The 21134-nt window shown below is 47.6% G+C and overlaps 1 protein-coding gene across 5 annotated transcripts in view; it reads left to right on the top strand.

The window, feature by feature from the left end:
• The window catches only part of HDLBP (high density lipoprotein binding protein), a 41216-nt gene that overhangs the window by 1992 nt on the left and 18090 nt on the right, over positions 1–21134 (top strand). Inside the window, exons 1-5 of one of the 5 annotated variants that reach the window (XM_072867496.1) lie at positions 12902–12969; positions 17318–17385; positions 17925–18037; positions 18975–19129; positions 19674–19889. In XM_072867496.1, coding sequence (XP_072723597.1) covers positions 17962–18037; positions 18975–19129; positions 19674–19889 — 447 coding nt within the window. In that variant the 5' untranslated portion in view covers positions 12902–12969; positions 17318–17385; positions 17925–17961. Of the gene's footprint in view, positions 1–12901; positions 12970–13069; positions 13245–13266; positions 13287–14277; positions 14365–17317; positions 17386–17924; positions 18038–18974; positions 19130–19673; positions 19890–21134 lie in introns of those variants that run through there. The other 4 variants (XM_072867497.1, XM_072867499.1, XM_072867498.1 and 1 more) reach the window with 4 other exon arrangements.

The following is a 21134-nucleotide window of genomic DNA, read 5'->3' as shown; positions in this document are numbered from 1 at the left end:
GCTTTGCCACTCTGCAAGATATAGTAAGCCTAGATCATTCTCAAAAGACAGTTTTCTAAGTGGCTTCTAAGAAGCAGTTAAGAAAGATTGCTCTGTGTTTGTCCTATATAAATTGTTCTGGTGTTTCACTCCTGATTGTGTGACACACACTCCTGTCTCCTCCTTCATTGCAAGTTAAGCTGATTTCTTGTCGTCTTCTTTCCCTCCTCTCCCCCAATTCTGCCTGAAAAGGTGAAAAAATTATGACACTACTTCTTATGTGTTAAAGGTTGTTACCTTCCCCACTTTTTCATTGGTGTCACTTATCTAGACTGGGATGATCAAGGAAGAGGTGGGGGGAAAGGGAAGATATTTCCTCTTAATCTGGAATTGGATCATAACATTATAATTATGTTATGTAGCATAATAGTAACAATAGTAACTTAATTTTGGTAGGATAAGAGCAGTTGTTCTTGGTCAAGTAGCTAGTCTTTTTTCCAGTTCACATTAAGTTGCTTCTGAAGACAATATGGTCTATTAGAAGAGAGACCTTGTAACCCTGGATTTTGTAGCTGCTATCACTGTGGAGAGCCATCCCAGACAAGCCAGCCTGTGCAGTTCACACGTTTTCAAAGACAGTTGGGATGTTTTATCAGTTACAATATTTCAGCTGATACTGCTTTTCCCAAAACATACTCTTCCCTTTGCATATAGAAGCATGTTAAGCTGGTACAAATGCACTTAGGATTGTGCTACTGTGAGAATTCAGGTAGTTCACCCAGGTCACTACCAGTCAGATGGTTAGAGTAGCCAGCAGTGGCGCTGAGACCAGTCCAGGGTGTTCAAACTGAATGCAGGTGTGTGGTTGAAAAAGTTAATTCGCCATGACTGGGAGGTTATCTGACAATTAGAGCCGTGGGTTTCTGTAGAATATCAGATTTATGTGAAAATGTTGTTTCTCTTTAAGAAAAAGGTCACTCAACAATGGTTCAACTTTGTTTTGTATTCGAGAATTCTACAGAAGGAAATTCTCGGGCCTATACTGTGCAGAGCTTATAAAATGAACCTTAAAGCGAAATAGCAAGACTCTGGCAAGTGTCCTCATGGGTGTTTTGAAACTGGCAAGCAGTAAAGACAGGGTCTGGAAACTACCTTCGCACTTTCTTTGCCGCCAGAAAGAAAGAAGTTACAGATCAGTTGGTCTCCTCTGTAGCAGGAGTAGGCACCCAAACATAGTCTGGCAAGACACCGTAACAAGAAATAGAAGCCTTTTAGCGTCCTGTGGATCAAGCACAATAATAGCCTCCTCTCTGTAGCATTACCCTTATGGAAATGCTGTTATAATCTTGACAAAGACATGCAACGCTGAAGAAGTTGCGACAGGGGTTTTTAAAGTGGGCTGAAAGGCATGTTCACCCAGGATGTAACGAGTCTAACTTGTCCAAGAGCACGTTACTGAGAGGCCCAGAGCCTGAACTTTTGCAACCTGGGTCTGTGCAAGAATTAAGTAGGTGTTATTTGTATTAAAATATGAAAACAGATAAAGAAGAGATAGGAAAGTAAAACCCAGCTGCAGGATTAGGCCTCTAGAGGTTCCGCTTCCTACTTACCCTAACCTTGAAAGAAGAGAGCATTAGGTTGTACTGTGTAGCATGGTGGGGTTTGCCGGTGGTTTTTTGTTTTGCTTATTTTTTTTTTTTCTGGGGCTTTGGTCTAGAAGCTATTCCAGCGGAGCCTGTGTTACCAGGAGGCTGTGGTATTTATTGTGGGCTGTGAGACTGGATTTGGAGTGGAAGGGAGGGTCCTGGTCAGTAGGACCTATTGGGGGAGGGACTGCAGAGGAGCTCAAGAGACATGCAGACCTGGTCTCTGGACCCCAGGTGCTCATGCTAGGCTGGCAATTAAGGCGAGAGTCTAGTATCCCGAGTTCAGGGCTTGTTTCAAGAGCTCTCTTCATTTTAGAAATTCCTAGTTTTAGAAGAATAATTTTGGGTTACAAGCTTATCCTGGGTGTGGAATTATACCTGAGAGAATTCACCATGTGGCTTTATATGTAGCTGTCATTTAGCTTTAAATGAAAGACTGTTTATGTCCTAAAAATCTGCTATTAAAATCTTGTGATTTACATTACCATTTTAAATGGAAAAGTCCTGCATGCCTAATGATTGTAGTGACCTTTTTACCCATCTTCCTCCTGTGAACTCATGTTGCCCCATAGCTCTCATGGTGTGACTTCAGTGGAAGAGAATCGGGGAGTCTGGTTGAAAAAAGGTGTATCAATAAACAAGGAGGAAAAGTTCTAGCCAAAGCAGGGGGAAAAGCTTCTTTATTTAGAATATTTTACATGTATAGAAGACTTTGGGTTGCTAGAAGGTTTATGTGTTTAAGGTTTTAATTCTAACAAGGAAAGGTAGTCAGCCTGGGATGAGTGTTCTGCGTTTATTTTGTTTCATAAGAAACTTGTGTATGTTAAAGCCAAAGTGGTTCTTTTTTCCATCATTTAGGTGATCTAAAGGTGTTTCTACCTACACAAGCTCTAGTATTTTCCCAGCAGTCTCACAGAAATACAAGTACCCTTTCTAGCAGCTACCATATAATACAGATACTTTTTCTTTGAACTTGCTGGTCGATGTAGCTTATCTCTCACAACTGGTTCCATTTTGTTGAATCTTGCATCTGGTAGATCTTTCAAGCTTTGAAGTTGCCAACTAATATTTTGCAAATGATTACTAGATATATTAACATGTAAATAACTTGGGTACATTTATACCTTGCAGTGCTAATTTATTGATTTCAGCTGATTCAAAAACCCATTTGGTTTAATATCAGTGTACTGTAACTTTGTTTTGTGTCTGTGTGTTCCTGTGTTTCGGGGAGGCCTAAATAGGTAGCTTCTGCAAAGAAGGCAGAGGGTGTGCATTTACGTACTTGTTTGTATATAAGAAAGCCAGTTGGATTTCTGCTTACTGCTCTAAATAAAGCAAAATGGTAGTGGTGTTTAGAGGGGGGAGGGGGGAGAGAAACTTGATGTTATGCTTACGGTCCTAGCAATGCTCTCGCCTCAGTGAAGTCTCTTTAATTGCACTTTTGGCAATTGTTGGACTTGGGAAGAAACCTCTGGCCCCAGCAGGAGCAGCAAATGGCCCCAGTGCCAGGAGTAGGTTCCTGAGCGGAGCCCAAGGGGCAGGCAGGTGGAGCAGGGTAGTCTCGGTCCAGTGGCCATAGGGGTGCGGAGAGCTGACCTTGGTCACAGCTGCTTGTACCACAGGAGCTGGCCACGTTGCTGAGGCAGCGATGGAAGCATGTCACTCTTTTGTGAGGAGCAGCGGTTCAGGCAAGGAGCTATGTCCAGCTAGAGTCACAAAAGAGGTGCTTGTGAAGCAGCTAGCAGAAAACACAGGGTGAAACCCGAGAGAAAAGATGGACCACAAAAGGCTTGGTTAGAGGAAGTCATAATGAGTTTAACTTCAATGGAAAAACAGCACTGGAATAAGGGAAGGGATTGGTTCTGTAGCTGTAAGACACCAAGAAATAATGATTCACAGGAAAAGTTTTGCCTTTGAGAGGATTGAATAGCACAGTAATATTCATGCGACCTCCCTTAAATGACGCAGTTTAATTGTAAAGTTTTTATTTACTTGTTGATGCAAAATGGCAGTAGTACCAGATTCTCTTACACTTAGCAGCACAGCATCTGGAACTGTTTTCCAGCAACAGTTTTGTCGCCTTTTCTAAAGATTTTTCACTGATGAGAAGGAACCATTTGGAAAAAGTTTGGGTTTGGAACTGATAGATTTATTTCACATTAATGGAAGAAAAGAAGACAAACACCCAAACAAACAAAAAAACTCAGAACCAACAAACAGAATTCTGCAAGTGACTTGCATTAAACATATGTCACAAATCTGGTAAAAGCATCCACACATACAACTTGTGTGTACACCATACCTTTTACCTGCATAGGAAATATCTGTGATTGAAAATTTCTGGAAGCGAGTGCTGGTATCATGACAGTTGATAACTCGTGTGCTGTAGCTATGCATTTAGTAGTCCAATATCCCAGCAACTAACTGGATTTTAAGGAGGGAAGAGTTAGAACCCTGTAGTGTTTTGACTATTCAGCTTGGAGGTGGCAGGACCCAGCCTTGTCCCTGTGTTAAGCTGATAATTGCTTGTTGGGGTCTCTGTCAAAGCCCATAAAAGTGCTGTCTGACCCATACGTATCTGGACTCTGGTTTTAAAGGAAGGTTAGCAGTGTCATATCTCACCGTAAATGTAATCAGGCAGGTATGGCTAGCTTTCATAAAGCTAACCTCTGGCATATTTTTCATCAGGGATTGGATAACTGGAATAATCTTGTATCATTCAAATGCCAGGCTTAGTTTAGAGTATTGGCACATAGCATGGGCATCACTCCCCTGTCCCTTTTACCCCACCCCTGCTAGTTTTGGTTGACTGGTATTTCAAAGGTTTTGCAGTGGGTTGTCTGAAAAATCAGTAGAGACCTTTTTTTAGAGGAATGCGGAACACCTTGACATCCATTGCTCAGTTTGGGTGGTACCACTTGCTGGTACTCTTCCTGTTGTTTCTGGTACTGTGTTTCTGTCTATCCCTGCATTTCTGGCACTGAGAATTAAACTGGATATTTTACAAAATAAACTGGATATTTGCCAAAGATGAGTGACAAACAAAGCGGAGGCCTGGCTGCGTGGCAGGAACAGGGAAATCGGGCATGGGATGGATACATGGGCCGAGTTAGGAAAAAGGAAGAGAGTAAAGGTCAGAGTTGATGCAAGGAAGATTTCCCCACTGGCAGGGACAGCGGCAAAGCCAGAGAAAGCCCTAGTGGGGCAAAAGGCCAGGAGCTTGGTTGGCCAGAGGCCTTGGACTTGTTGCTGCTTTTCCCAGCTGCAGCCTTGGGTGGGGGTGTTTGTGTCTCTCCAGTGGGCACTGGAGACTGTGTGGGCAGTCTGACCTCCCCTGCCCTTCCCAGAGAGGGGAGCGGGGCTTTGCTCTTTGCAAACTAGGCCCTGACTGTTTCCATTGCATGGTAGAAAGTAAGTTTGCTGTTATCTCTGTTCAAGTGATAAAGCTGAATGTAAACCTGTGTTGGAGCAGTTGAAAGGAAAGCTGAGAAGAGCAACTCACAGAGCAGGCAGGGTGAGAGTACGGATGGGAATACGTTATGGTTGGCCTGTTATTGCATATGCTTTTGTTTTCAAAATGAATACTTCAGCAGTTGGCATAGCCTGCTGGGATTTAGGCGCATGGTCTTACAAGGACCCTTGAAATCTCTGGAGAATAGCAAGCTGTGGATATGTGACTTGCTTAAAAGTAGAGCTGGTTAAGTAGCATTGAGGAAACTTAAAAGTAAAGTTCTACACCTGCTCTTATAAATAGTTTCATGAAATTAAAATACTGAGTTGATGGCAGCAGAGTTGCAACTAAAAATGAGTATTTAGAGCAGTTTAGAAATTCTTGGAAATTTAAGAAATGTTCACCCCTCTATTTTATTTGAAAACTCATATTGCTCAGGGCACTATTCTGTTAATCCAAAGACAATAACAATGTGTGGGTGGAGATCTGTACAGCATGAGAAATCAAAGCAAAAAATTTATACCTAAAATGACACACGTACCCTTCTAGCTCAGCCCAAAGATGAGCAGGGACTGGACATGAGATGGGACTGGAAATTATTCAGTTATGAAAAGAGGTTTTAAGCATAAAATAATATTATTTGTAACAATTAGTGGAAATAGTTTTACTCTAATAGTTTCTTGCTATCTCTCTCTCTTCTTTCATAGCAGGCTTAGAGTGGCCTTGCAGATTTGGAAGAGAAGACTGTCTGGTTTTTTTACTGTCAGTTTAGATCACCATGATGTAATTCTAACACATGAAGAGCCTTTTGCTTGGCTTAGTAGAGATTAGGAATTAGTGCTTGTCTGTGGATATGTTGAGCCCCTGTTGCATGTGCTATGAATAGGACAAAGGGAAGGCTGTGCTTAAATAGTGAGGGTCCTATCATCGCTTTTAAAAAGTGGCAGTTGGAATCAGATATTTACTTTAATGCCTTTTCAGAGGAATGGTTGCCAAACTGAAGAAATTTTTTTTTCAATTTTAAGTTGTTCCTTCCCTCTCCAAACAAAGCACTAGCCTCCCTGCAAGTTTAATTATTTTATTCTTTTGAAGTTTTTGTTTGTCACAATAAGGCTAACTTTTCTGGGTTACGTTTTCCAACTGCTTATTGTAACTGAAAGATAGAAATAAAGAAAAAAAATTAGAAAATTGGAGAGTCTTGTGAAGCTATGTGACTTGGGGAACTGGAACTCAGAGGAAAACATACCAGAGCACATGGAAAGTTTATAAAAATGGAACTCAGGCATTCTCTTAAGTCTTCGTTATCCAATAAACATTAGTAACTGAGGAATCTTTAAAATCTTTCAAGAAGCTGTGAACAACCTTGCTTAGGTTTTTCTGTGCAATACCTAGAATCAAAGTAGCTAAGCAAGATTAAAAAAAAAAAAAAAACCAAACAAAACAGACAAAAATAAATGTCTATTTACAGTCTCTATGCTTAAGTTGCAAATTGTTCCCCTGCTCCCCTGAAAAATGTCATGAGATGTCTCATTTAGTTTGCCACTTTTTTTTTCATTTGCTGTATATATTTACCTAATTGAGTCTCTGTCAAAACAAGTGTTTGTCATCTTTATAAACTGCTATAACAGGTCCTTAAATTCTGCCGTGCAAAACATCACCGTAAGAGTACCAGTAGGAGGGTCTTAGGGAGCATGGTGACAGGTTCAAGCTAAGGGGCACCGTCAGCTTTGAACTTTCTAAATATATGACAGTTAATGTGAAAAAGGGTAAGTTTAGGGCTTGCAAGTCCCTTGCCTTTCCAAGCTACGTGATATGTAGTGCATGAGAGCTGCTGGCAACATCTCTTAAAAACAAAACAAAACAAAATTGCCACACGTTCATTTTATATCGCAGGTGCCAAGGGAGAGGGAACAAGAGACACTGAAAAGGTAAACAAAACGAACTCCAACCCAGTAGCCAAAGGAGGGTGAAGTGAAAGTTTTCTTTTGAAGAACAGAAGGGAAATGGTGTGTGCTTTGTTCTGCAGTATCTCCACAATCCTCACTTCTTGGGTAACTGTGATATTTAACGGCAAGTATCCAAGCAGGCTTTGGGAAGTAGCTCTCAGCTAATTATTTGTGGAAGACTTTGTTTCTTCTGTAGTGCAGGTTGAACAGAGAACAGTGCTGCAGCACCACTCTGAAAGCACCTGTGTATGATGAGCACACAGTGTGGTGGTAACTTAAATTAAAAAGCAAGTTCAGATCAGCATAAAGAGCCAAAATAGAAATTAAAGGTTCTGACTGCAAGTAAGAAACCTTTTTCACTCTTAGGATAGTCAGGTGTTGGAATAGGTTGCCCATAAAGTTTGTGCAGCTTTGAAGGTTTTCAAGACCTGACTGAAGAAAGCCCTGAATGCCCTGGTCTGACTGTGCTTTGAGCAGGAGGTTAGACTAGAGACCCCAGAGACTTGGACCTCCAGCCTGTTGTCAGATGTCCTGAATTTCTGTGATTTCTTTCACTTCTGCTACTCTGTGCTATTGCCACTTTCTGGGCAATATATTGGGAATCTTTGTTTTCTGAATCTCTTTTCCTGTTCTTGAGTCAAATCAGTGTTTTGCTTTTCTGTGAAACTGTAAAACAACACCGGAAGATACTTTATTTCACTTTGTCCCTCATGTTTAAAAAGTATTCCTCTTCAAAGACTCCCCAAGGCCAAGAACCTGAAATTTGCTTCTACTTTGACAACCTTTTCAATTCCTAAATTTGCCTGTAACCATCTCCGAAATACACGTGGGAAATTCACCTCAATCATTCTTGGTCTGAATGTATTACTTCTGTTTTCATCTAATTCCATTTTATCTACTCCATTTTATCTTATTTGAAATCCTAACTTCTCCTGAAAGCCAAGTTCATGTTAAATAATCAGATTTCTTTCCCAGTGTAAGTGGAAGGATGGACTCTGATCTGTCCTCTGTGGCTTCCTTTTGCTTTGCTTTCACATTGATTTTATTAAACTGTCCATTGACTTTCTTTCTCATCTCTGAAATGGCATTTGTTTTGCTATAGCACCAAGGATCACAGCGTTCTGAACAACTTGAAATGAAATAATGAGTCCACAGAGTAAACCAAGACTGCTGTGTGTGCACAGCCAGGGCAACCAAGAGAATTTCACCAGTCAATTCACCAAATCAGCAGCAAAACTAAGAGTAGAGCTCGAGTCTCTTGACTGGTTTGTCTACATTAACCAGTAAATCGAGTTTTCTCACAGTGTCCCTGTAAAACATGCATATCTACCCCTTAACTAGCAGCTTTTCCTCTCTCTGCAGTCAGAGGGCTTGAAGCTACTTGTTCACACCAGAACTCTGTCCACACCAGTAAGTTGCTCCTGTTCTTCCTACGTATTTTGCTTGCCCCTTTTTATAGAGCACCCTGTGATAGTCTAGGAAGAGCAGTGTATATATTGTTTGCTAGCTGACAGTTGCATAATTTTATTGTCAGCATGCCCAGGAAATAAGTCTTTTAAACAACCATTTGGCCTGAGAAGCCTGCTGAGGTTTGTTACCTTCCTTCAATGTCTGGTCAGCTCTTCTGCTTGTGCAAGAGAATTGCCCTTGATGGACAATGTAGGTTTACCAGCAGAAAGGCGAGTGGTGTTGCACTCTCCTGGGACCCCTTATATAAATAAGACCACCTAGGTCTCGTGCGAGACAAACACATGCAGTCATTCATCTTCCTTCCATCTCCTTCCCTTCTTCACAACGTGACTAAATAGTTGGAGTTGGGCTTGGGTAGACTTTTCACTTTCTACCAGCAGTTCTCTACTTCGGTATTTACAGTGGGCCTTTGAAGATGGTGGGCTTGCATTAAGTACAGCCGAGGGGCAGAACTTAGCCTGCAGAATAATTTCTTCCCAGTACTGATGTGTGAATGGGGAAGAGAGGTGCCTACTTGTGTGTCCCTGGAACTTTCCTTCCTTGTGGCAAATAAAGAAAATCTGGTCTCAAAGTCACTGAGACATAAGCAACATGAACTCATGTTCAGTCATTTTTTATGATGAAACTTTTTGCATCCTCTTAGCAGAAACATCTATATAATTTGATCCTTAATTTAAATTTAATAGAGGTTTTCCTGTAGAAATAAAAGCATTCTATTGGAAGATCCCATGGCAAGCCATAGCGATAGCTTTAGAGCTGAGGGGCGTATCTTGCTTGCTTTGGCTGAGAACCCAAGTACTCTCTGGCATACAAGTGCCCTGCGTCCTGAATCCTCTTCCACTTCTTCTAGTATGATCCAAAGTATTTCCCCACCCCTTTTCTCTTCATGCCACTGGCGAGGGATGTGCTGAAGGGGATACTTTCAGGGGCAGTTCTTTTGTGGTGTTCTCTGACTTCAGTGTGTGGATAAGCACCCAGAGTACAAAAACAGTGCTTATTTGTACAGTTTTAGAAATCTGGAGTTAGATTTAACAGGAAATAAAGTCACAGCACACACTCTTCGGAGCATACTTAGGTTGCTTTCCAAATAAGGCTTGCAATTTCTGGCAGGAAAAATAGGGATCTCTTGTAACAACAGAAAATAAGAACAGGCTAGAAGAAATCCTTTGCAAAATCCTAGCTCAGCTGAGGGTGAATGTACCAGGAAAGACCAACCTTTTTGTGGTCTTTGCTCCAGTGGTTTAAGGAGCTGGAAGTTTCCTCTCCCTTCTCCGAGAGTCCTAGGGTGGTGTGATTATGGAAAGCTTCTTAACTCCTCAACCTTTGCTTTCACGCTGGTGAACATGTGTTCCAAAAAAACCAAACCTGTTCAGTGTTACTTTTATCTCTATGTACGTTTCATATTTTTGCTGGTCCCATTTCTCTGTCCTCCCTCAGACTGGTGATATGAGCTGCCAATTTGCTAAGCCATGGAAACTCTGTATTGCCCAAGCCTTCACCCTTTCTATCGCACATTGGTGCTCTTTTTGAGAGGCTTCCTTTTCAGTTGTTCTCACAAGTCATGAAACCAGGGTCTGTCATAATGCTGCCAAATTATGGGATGCTAGAGGGCAGGTTAGTGTTTGGGGTTGGGTACCTTCTTCTGTCTCCTTTCCCCTCAGCTACCAAAAATTCCTATGCCTGGCTTCTAAAGGAGCCATTTTACACACATCTCCATGACAAGCAGCCCCTGCAGGCCTCTCTCTGCCCCTACCCCATTGCCTTATTGAAGAAGAGGGATGAGGTGGGATGCTGATGGTCAATGTTGTGCTGACAGGAGGAGCGGCAGGTTGCAATAGGCCTCCTAGCATCCTCTACATGTGCTTTTGTCCATGTGCAGGACACTTCTGTACTTACTGAATGTGGGAGGAAAGGTGAGCTCTCCCCCCACACACACACCCTCTTCCCCCATGGAAGATCTTCCTCTAAGGAGAACAGCCAGTGACAGGTTTCCTTCAGCAGAAACCAGTATTTGAGGGTGGCACACAGTGGATGTGCTAGGCCTTCCAGTAACTTCTGGGCCTGGCAGGCTTTCCTCCCGCCACTTGCAGCTGCAAATAAAGGAAGAGCTACAGAAACATGCAGGGAAGATTCCCTCTTAAACAGTCCCGGAGAGGAAGCTGTGATAAAAGCCAGAAATCCATAATGTCCTAGCAACCCCAGTGGCTGCAGCAATACCACATAGACAGAACAGGAGAGGGGCATATGGTTGTCTCATAGGCACAAGGTGGCATGTCCCCACAGAGGGCCCCTGCTGAACAGGATAATGAGATGGAGTTGAGGGAGAAGGATGCTGGTGCTTCAATAAGATGCTCTAGGCTGGGGGTTGCGATGCTCCTCTGGTCCCCCAGCACAGGGGATCGCAGTACTTACCCATGTCAGAGTAATTGGATGCAGTGAGTTAGAGCTTTGAAAGGAGGCTGCTTGCTTGATGCTGGGGAGATAAACACAAGGGAGCAAAAGCACCAGAAAAGCACTATGCACCTCTAGCGAGGTTCAGAGTGCTAGGCTCCAAGTCCCAAATTACAACCCCCAGCACTCCCAGCTGCTGCCTGGAAGCAGAAGATTCCGAAGTCTGGAGGTGCTGTGGTTTGCCCAGGTCGCCAAAGCTCTGCTTTTGCATGAGCCAGCTCTGTCTCAGTAGGTACCAGCCTGCTTGTGTGTGTCTTATGTGGATGCTGCTGGCATCCACAGCCTAGATGTTTTTTGTCAGCGGAGCCTGAGCCAGCTCTTGAAGCATATATGACGTGGCAGCAGTGGTTGCTGTCTTTCTGTGCGGCAGCCCTGTGCTTGGAGCAGTACCGTGCATCCTCGCAGAGACCGACAGACTTTTTCAGGAGAGGCCGGGGCGGGGAGAGATGGATCATCGTGGTGCCTGGGCAGGGTGTCAACTTTTGACGACTGTTCTCCTCCTCCCTTTGACATACTTCCCGATTTCACCCACAAGTGTATTTTTATTTACAGTGATGAACTTTTTGACACAAACAATTTAAGAGCTTTAACGATGTTGTCCCAGTCACAGGAGAGGCTTTCTCACTGGAGAAATCTCCTACTCTTCTTCAATAACAATAAGTAATCATAATTTTACTTAAGGCTAAATACCATCCATGTTTCCATAAATACATCACATGAATATCTCTAAAAATGACTGCATGTAATCAAAAGCAGTTATTCCAAAGACCTCACATTTCTGCGGTCAGAGCTCCACCAAGCAGGTTCTTGCATTTAGTTTGCCAGGGTCTGGGAGAGAGCAGGGTGTGAATGAGAAAACCAGTCACTAAATGCAAGTTATGAATGATGAGGAAAATTAATCCTGTGTAGGAAAATGGGCAGAGACTGAGCTAATGCAAAAATCGGTTCCAATTACATGTATTTTTACACTGATGTGATGCTTTTTTCCTCAGTTCCCTGAGGGTGCAGGGCTAATAATTAAAAACATCTATATTGCACAAACTTTAATAAACATCCTCTCTGCAGGAAAGCAGGGTATTGTGCTTGCTGGCTTGCCTTTCCCCTCCTTCACTCTTCCCCATTTCCAAATTAGAGATTGGAATAACGAGAGGGGCTTTTTTTTGGGGGGGGGGGGGGGATTTTTTTTTAATCTTGCTATTACCTTGCCCCTTCTCCTGTCTGCAGTGTCAGCATCGGGTAGCTGCTGCTTTGGCACAGACTGTGCCGAAGGAGGAGGAACAACTGGCCTGCTGGGGCTGGAGCCTCAGTGTCCCTCTCCACTTGTGGGACTGGGCAGAAGCCCCAGGTGTTTGCTGCTCTCCAGTGCCAGCCGTGGTTTTGAGACCGATCAGAGCCCTCATGAGCCACTCCAGCTCACTAACCCTGCGTGAAACTGGCCTCAGCCGAATAAAGCCCGTAATTCTCAGCTCTGGGGAGCTGAACGAGACCGTAGAGGGGCCTGGGCCGGCGCTGGGAACAGTCAGCTGTGCAGGCTCGGTTCTGTGGCACTTCTGGCCCTCGCGTCCCCCGGAGTCGCCGGGCCACGGACGGAAGGCGCTTTCTGCACGTTAATCCGTTGTTTAAGGGAAAAGAGGGCCGGGGGCTTTCCCGCAGGTGTCAGCCTGAGGCGGGGAGCGGGTGGTGGCTGGGCCCCCGGGGCGCGCAGCGCGGATGGAAGCCACTCGCGACTCTCCTCACTCGCTGTGAAGTCCCGTGGGCCGGGCCGGGCGGCGGGAGCGGGGCCGTCGCCAGAGCCGCGGGCTCCCGGGCCGGGCCGCAGCTCCGCTCCGCTCCTCCGGGCAGACGCCCCCGGCAGCGCGGGGCACGCGTGGCGGGCCGGCCCCGCCGGGAAGGGGCATGTCCCGCTGACGTGCGGGCCGGGGATTGGCAGCGGCCCGGCCTATATAGGCGCCGGGGCGGGCGCCGCGCTGCTCTCCCAGGAGCGCTCCGGTTCTCCAGCAGGGCGGGCGAGCGGGTACCGGCCGGAGTGAGTCACGGGGGACGGGGGACGGCCCCTCCGCCGCGGCGCCGAGGCTGGGGGAGCGGCGCGGCCTCGTTTCCTCCCCCTGGGCACGGACGTGTCCGCGCCGCCGGGAAACTCTGGGCCGACTTCCCGCCGGCCGGGCCGGGCAAAGTCCGGCGGGGGCCGCTTGGTGAAGGAGACACTCGGGGCAGCCGGCGGCAGGAGGGTGGGAGTTCGGCCCCGGCGGCGGGGCCTCGGCCGACGCCAAGACGGCTGTGCTGGCCGGCAGCAGCTGTCGGGTAACGCTGGCGTGCGGCGCCGTCCTGGGGCCGGGCTGATGGGTACGCTGGGCCCCGCGGGTGCGCGGGGAGGGGGCGGCCCGGGCCGGGGCGCGGCGTGGTCCCTCTCGCCGGGAGAAGAGGGATAGCGGCGCGGGTCGGGGCGGCTCCACGTCGTCCCCGGCGGTCGGAGGGTTTGCGCCTGGTAGGAGCCAAAACGGCCGGCGGCGGGCGTTCGTCCAAGCGCTGGATCAGCCCGCGGAGCGCCGGCGGCAGGCAGCCTTCCCCGGGTCGCGGGGGCCGAGTGGCTCCGCTCCTGTCGTGACGAGAGAGGCGAGCGCCCCGGTCCCGCTCCCTGGGCCACTGGCGGGGGCGAGTGGGCGCCGGGAAGGTGCTAACTCGGGGCAGGACGTGCCAGCCCAGACCCGCGCCCGCCTTGCTGCCGCCACTGGCAGCTTTCCGGCGACCGCGGAGCCGTGCTCGGGGGCTGTCACCGGGCCCCCCCGCCGGATCACCTTTTCCCCGCTTGCGTGAGGCGGCTGCCCCCGGCCTGCAGCCCGGAGGACCACGCCGGGCTGGGGCTGCCGCAGCCCCCGCCCCGCGGCGCCTGCCGTGCTCCCGGCCCCGTTCCCCCACGGGCGGTGCGTCCGCGCACGACGCCGCCACCCTCCTGCTCAGCCCCGCGTGGGGGGCGCGGGTGATAGCGGGGCCCGGCCGGGCCCTTTAAGGGCGCCGCCCCGCCCCGCTGCCCCGCCCCGCCCCCGGTGCCGGCAGTGCTGAGGTGGCGCTGGCGGCTCCGCCCGCCCCAGCCTGGCCTGGCCTGGGCCGCGGGGCTCGGCGGCTCCCTCGCCTCGGCCTTGCGCGGCCGGGCATGGTGGGGGGAAGCGGAGGGGTGCCTCTCCGCCTGGCTCCGGCGGCGTGGCCGCTGCCTGTGCTGTTGTCCCGCGGAAGGCGGGCGCTGCCCGAGGGGCGCGGTGGCGACACAGGCCCGGGTGGGCTTCGGCGCTGCCTGCTGCACGCGGGATGCGCTCCCCGATGCCGGCTGCCCCTTATCGGTGCGCGGCCGTGGAAGCCTTGTCCCGGGCCCGGTGAGAAGTACTGCCGGGGCCTGCCCTGCTCGGGGCCGAACAGGAGGACACGGGTGGGTGCACGTTCTCGTTGGCTGAGCCGGCACAGAACACCTCCTGTCTAAGGGCGGGAAGTGACGGTCAGGAAGATGGTGGGTCATGGCGTTAGCAGAAGAGTAAATACAGAGGATAGGTCATGTGTAAGTTTGGCTAAGACACCAGTTGCGTTGCGCTCTCAGGTGTACTGCTTCAGGAATCAGTGCGAAGGGAAAGACTCCATCCTGCCACACAGCAGCTGTCCACCTGTGTGATGCCCCCCAAAATCAAGGGGTCTGGGCCTTTAATGTCTGGGAGAGCCAGTCGATTTTCAGAAAACAAGTATTTCCATGTATGACCACTCATCTACCAAGAGATCACCGTGCCCTATATGAACATCTGACAGAGGACAGTGGCTGCCACAACCAGCCCAGCCCTGTTGCTGTGTGCAATCCCAGCTGCATCTGATTTTAGTTACCTCGATTAACAAAATGCTAATATTTTTATTAAATAGAGTTTTAAGTAACACATAACTGACATTTCTGTCCACAGGTACTGATTGTATTTGCACTGTAATTCATGACTTTGCTTTTGTTTCTCTTCATACAAATGTTTCCCGTGTGGTTAGGTCTGGCCCTTGCTGGAGGTTATTTTTAGGATGATTTTGTTCTCTTTATTTTAAGTGCACTCTAGACTTCTGAAACTTCTTTTGGCACACAAAGCCAGCGCTACAGACGGTGTATAAGCTAGGCAGTTTAAAACCTGTTGACCCAGTCAGCTGCATGCTAGCATGACATAGCTGTAACCTTAGTTTCAAAACCTAAAGTGGGAAGTCAGGGAGGTGTAGGCTCCAAATGTGATGCCTGAGCTGCTGGTTTAAAATATTGTGATGGCCGTCTCTGATTTTGGCCAGAGATTAATCCCTAACACCTACAATATGAACCCCTGAGGCCTACAAGACTAAGAGCATTTGTTCTTAGCTTGCTGTATGGGTGACAAAGCAGAAATTTATACGGATAAATGCTGCCTGTAGATTTCTCTTTGAATGTGTAGCTGTTCTCTAAGGTGGAGGCTTCAAGGAAGATCTCTGCAGCTGGTGTGGACACAGTGAAACCAGCAGCTGTGCCTTGAGGTCATGGCTCTCAGGCAGGTGCTATACTGGGTGTCATTCACTGACTTCTCATCCTTACCCTCCTCCTCTAAGGAGCAGAGCACATGCAAGATGAGCCAGGTGGTGCTTTCCTGAGAAATTAGAGTTATAAGCACATCCATGCTGTTAGCAAGGCTCTAGCCAGACCTTGGCAGCTGCTTGTGATGTCTAGGATGCCTCTCGCTCCTGACCTCGTTCATGCGCATCTTGCCGTGAGGTGGTGGCACCCTCAATAGCAACCCAGCGGGCTGGAGGAACTGACGCTGAGTCTGCAGGCCTTGCCAAAATAGTCTGGGAGAGGTGCTGTGCTGCTAATGCACTTTCCTTGGTTCTGCAGCAGCTTGAGCTGCACGGTCATGTACCGTGGACGCGTAGCCATGTGTTACACCATGGTGTAAACATGGACAGCAAGGAGAGCTCTGGTATTTCTCTGAGAGCAGATTACTAGCCACCCTTTCGTGTATACCAGCAAATGCCTTGCAGAGCCTCTGCATGCTGCAACAGCTGTGCTTCAGACAGTATGGCTGGCTGGCTGTCCTGGTAGCTGCCACCTCGTAGTAGCAGATTGTTACAGGATTAATTGCAACATTAGCTCTATTGCTTTGATGGCACAGGTGGTGTTGCCTTGTGCCTGATAAGAGGCATGTTGAAGTAGGGAAAAATACTCTGGCCTTCACTGAGATGCAGATCAGGCCTCTATGGCCCAGTTGCATTACTGCTCTCCTTGTTCTTCCTTCCTTTCCTTCTGCCTGTATCGCCTTCCCTTACTGTGTCACAACGTAAGCGCCACATGAGACACCACATCAGCGACACTGTGTTTTTGGGAGTCTTTTCTGGCACATTGGGAGGTCAGAAATCGCAACCGTCAGTTTACTGAAAAGTGTCAGAGTTTGCTGTTCAGAAGAAGGTCCAAGCAGCACTGCAGGGTTTGTGTGGGAGAAGAACCTCTCCCACCATGAGCAGTCAGAGGCACTGGATTTTAGGAGAGTGCAAGCCCTGCAAGAGCATGCATAACCACTGGGGGGACTGCAGGTGTGGGGAACTGTTGTACATCTGGTGTAGTGTGTACTCTACTGGCTTTCATGTCTTGACTTATATTCTAAACACTTTTTCAGTAAATCTGCAGATCCAGATGCAGGAAATGTAAAGCTCCCACCAACAGCATATATTTTTTCCTGGTTCCATCTTGCATATGCATTTAAAATAGTCCACATAAACCAGCGTAGGTTTGGTTCTTCTGACTTGCAGACTTAGGCCTGGAGACAGAGTTCAGTGCCTGGTGCATGGTCTTATTACAATAAAAAAATGAAGAGGTGGACTGGCCCGCAGCTGTGTGTGGATAGCCCTGAGTATTTGCCTTAGTTTGTGAGGACATCTATGTTGATTCACCCAATCTCCACTAAAGTACATTCCTAACTTCTGACAGATGGCAGTGTTGTTGGCAGGTTTTCAGGTTGTTAGTCTCCTCTGACTAGATGATGATGCTCTTGCTTGCAACCCTGAAATTTTATGTCTATCTTGCACATCTGTTACTAATTGGCTGTCTTTTTGCCTGATACTGGATGACTGTTCTCGTAGCCAGTATGATGAAAGGGTAGCTACCCCAGGCTTCCTGCTGTGAGGTTTGAGTAGATAGTGGTGTTGCTTGTAGCTCTAGTAAAACATGACAGGTAAAGTATGGTGAGATGTGACTCAGTATGAGAACATTTTGGATAGGGTGCAAGTTTGAAACACCGTACAGGCGGTGCTCTTTTGAAAGTTACAGTAATGGGGGTGTCGTGTTTTCCTGTTGTCTTGGAGCAGTCACATAAAATTTTTTTTTTTTTTTTTTTTCAATAAAGCAAAAGCTGGCAGGCTGACAAACGGGCAGTTTACAGGACGGACTCTCTGGCTACTGACCATTTAGCTGGTAAGTTCTTATTTTGGGAGAGCCAAAGATCTTGCTGTTGCTGAGCTTGTTTATCAGAGTGGCTTTCTGAGTGTACCCCTAAGTCAGTGGGATTTCAGGCACCTAAATAAGTCTTTTTCAGGAAGAGGCACCTGGGCCCTTTTTGTTTCCTCTTCAGGGTTACACAGTGGTCTTGGATTGACTATCCAGACCTTCGGATACTCATTTAAAAATTGCACACCATTAATAAATGAGAGATTAGTTAGAGTATGCTGTAACAACTTCTGGTGTTCCCCTTTCCAGTGACCTTCTTAGGTTGCACATCCTCTGCCTTCTTAATGAGGAGCTCTGGTTTTGGTGACCACTGTGCTGTGAGGAAATATCCCCCCTGAGTTCCTATCTGGTTCAGCAAGAGAACTGGGCAGCTGACTGGCACTGTAGGTGCTTTTCAAGAGGCTGACTGGAAAACTGCTCAGTAACACATACTTTGTCTTCCTGGAGTGACTTTTGTACATCTTGAATGGTGTTGGTAATAGCGCTGCCACCTCTGTCTCTTCCAGTGGCATACCCGGATTGTGTGTGGGTGGGAAGTCGACAATGAGCTCCGTGGCAGTTTTGACCCAGGAGAGCTTCGCTGAACACCGCAGCGGCCTGGCTCAGCAGCAGGTGAAAGGTGAGAAAACACAGTTGAGTTCCTGTGATGTGCCTCTAAATACAGACTGCACAGGCAAAGTTCCTTGCTGTTACCCAAGCTCACTCCATGCATCCGGTTCCCCACAAGCAGGCAGACTTTGCATTCTCTATTCCTAGACTGGTGGCCCTCCACACTCTGGCTTTCCACCAACAGCAACACAGTGGTGATGATGCACAGTGCAGAGCCAGGAGGAGGCAACCCCCAGATCTCCATAGAGCTCTGGTTAGCAATGCTGTCAGCCATGGGACAGGGCACATGCAAGAGTAGGGCATTGGGCTACAAGGGAGCCACATGGGATCAGTGTACTGGGCTGTCATTTCCTTCCTTTGCTCAGCCAGGTGCTGGGGAAAGTCAGTATGACTGTATTAACTGACTCACTGATGGGTTTCGGCACCCATCCTCCAACCGTGAGCTGGCCCACTTGGCACCGCCCAGTGCACTAGTGAGTCGAACGTAAGGTACAGGCTTTCCCCTGGACTCTGCCCCTAACTATAGTGCTTCTCTCTGCCTTCCTCCTGGGCTTGTATTTGTCTAATCCCCTTCTGACCTACCTTGCTTTGTTCCTTTCACTTCTTTCTGCTCAGCTTGTTCTCCCCTAATTAAGCCCCTCTTGACAAAGTTGGCAGTAAAGTGCTGTTTGCTGCCACCATTCACTTGCACGTTCACTTCCTGTATCCATAGTGCCTGCTCAGACAAGGTGGTTGTTCATGGCACCTACTGCAGTCTGTGCTGTGCTGAGGTCAGTTGTGCACTACTACTAATCCTACTACAGTTACATGCCTGTGGAGCAGCCAAGTCTGGAGCACAAGTCATTTGCTCTCCCTTGTTAGTGGTGCCTAAATACAATTGCACTGCCTATGAATAGAGGCATTTCTGTGGGGAGAGCGTCTCATTTACCCTGTTTGCTTCACCCCAGTTACAGCTTTAAACTCTGAAGAAGAGAATGATCCTCCAACCTACAAGGAAGCCTTCCCTCCGCTCCCTGAGAAAGCACCATGTTTGGAAGCTGCCCAGGAACCTGCTGGGCCCTGGAGCAAAATCCGACCAATAAAGGCTTCTGTCATCACTCAGGTTGGTGGGAGTGGGTGTCTTATCTCCCTCCAAAAAGTAGGTGAAGTGAAGCTTTTCCTGGAGTATGAAATCCGTAGTGTGTCAGATTGACAGTCTCTTTGCCGTACTTTCCCCTGGGGCATGAGGAGGACTACAGCTGAGAGCTAGAACTGCTCTGGAGGGGAGGGATGTGTTGGAAAACTGTCCAGAAAAAGTTCTGCATCCCTGTTCCACAAATAGCTGGAACACACCTGAAGGGAGGATTGCAGAATTCAAGTAGTGAGCACTAATCCATTAAAGTATTCCCCCTACAGTTTAGCACTTTAGCCTGCCTGACGTACTTTAGGAAGACACCCAGTGTGGGACAGACTGCCTGCTGCAGTGCTCTCACACTTTCCCTGATCGCTGCTGGTGTCTCCACTGGAAAGGCTGATGGGTTGCGCAAACCTGGGAACTTAGTATGCCAGTGAAGTCCTGTATGGCAAGAAGAGAGGGAGGCACTGGCAATCAAAAGCATACTGACTGCTTGCTGTCCCCTTCTTTTATCTGTCCTGTGGCTGAGCAGGTGTTTCATGTGCCACTGGAGGAGAGGAAATACAAGGACATGAATCAGTTCGGAGAAGGCGAGCAGGCCAAGATCTGCCTTGACATCATGCAGAAGACAGGAGCTCACCTGGAGCTGTCTCTCGCAAAGGACCAGGGCCTTTCGATCATGGTCTCTGGCAAGCTGGAAGCAGTCATGAAGGCTCGGAAGGAGATTGTCGCTCGGCTGCAGACTCAGGTGAGGGCATCTGTTTCTCACTTCATCTTTGCTCTTCCCCAAGACTCGCAAATGCTTTGAGACCCTTGGGTGTGTATGCTTATAAGCCAAAGAGGTGTTATTAGATGACTAATTCAGCTTTGCCATGTATTTTCAAAGCACACAATTGGCAATTTGGAATGCAAATGAGGCTTAAAATAGAGTTCAAAGCTAATTACAGGCCATGGTGTTGCATGAAGGGTGGAGTCTGCAATCTCTGAACACTTGAATTGCAAACAGTGACTTTGTGCTGAGGTGCTGGTGCCAGAGGCGGTGCAGGTCCCTCACACAAAGCTGGTAGTGTGTGAGAATGGGACTGTGCTTTCTCTGAAGTCCTTCAGAGGAGTCTGTGGAGGGATGGGAGAAAGAAAAGTAGAGAAGAGGAAGTCCTGCTGAAAGCTTCAGGTCAGGGTTCTGGATTGTGTAACTCAAGCCACACTGGTAAGGAGCCACAGCCCCATTATTTCAGTTGCTTCTCTTTTCAGTCCTCTAGGTTTTAATTTCTTGCCTTCAGATTCTTGAGTTCATAATCAAGATGGTAGTTCTTGTTAGGATATATCACAGCCAGGTGTCATAGTGTGTTTTAAAGTGTAATGTCAAAGGTAGTTAATGCAATAGTTAATACCATGTCTGCTTAGTGCTGTTCAGCCCACATGTCATACCCTGCCAGAGGGAAGAGAAAGGGACAAACCCTAGATAATGTGCATCTGAAAAAATAGTTCAGGTCATACTGCCACAGATCCATGACCCACTGTCCTCAAATATACCTCCTACTGCCCTGGCCCCAGGTCTGAAAGGTGTGTCTGTATTCCAGCTTCTCCTAGGCTTGGCTGGCTTCAGTACAGGGACACAGAGTTGAAGAGTCACAAGAAGTGATCTTTTTTTGACACCCACCCCCCTTGTAGCTTGAATTTTAAGTGTCTAATTACTGTTAGTAGTTAACGTATTCACAGGGATTGAGAGCATGGTAGCAATCATAAGCTACCAGGTCAGTAAAAACTCAGTGAGAAGGGAAGAAGTCAGGAATCTCTGTTACAAACCAGCCCTTTAATGGTAGATTGAGAGAAGCTCTTGGGACCCCTTTTCCAAGAGGGGCCTTCTAGAAGCAGTCCCAGGAGCAGCATGTGCTACGTTGAAGACACCTTAGCACTTAGTAGCGGTAAGCATCTGCTAGCTGTCTGCCTGCTGGAATAGGTTTCTGGTGTTGAATTTCTGTTTCCTAGGAGT

This window comes from Ciconia boyciana, chromosome 7 (genome assembly GCF_034638445.1).
Source record: "Ciconia boyciana chromosome 7, ASM3463844v1, whole genome shotgun sequence".
In the NCBI taxonomy this organism is placed as follows: Eukaryota; Metazoa; Chordata; class Aves; order Ciconiiformes; family Ciconiidae; genus Ciconia; species Ciconia boyciana.
This window is presented reverse-complemented; position numbering and strand designations above follow the sequence as displayed.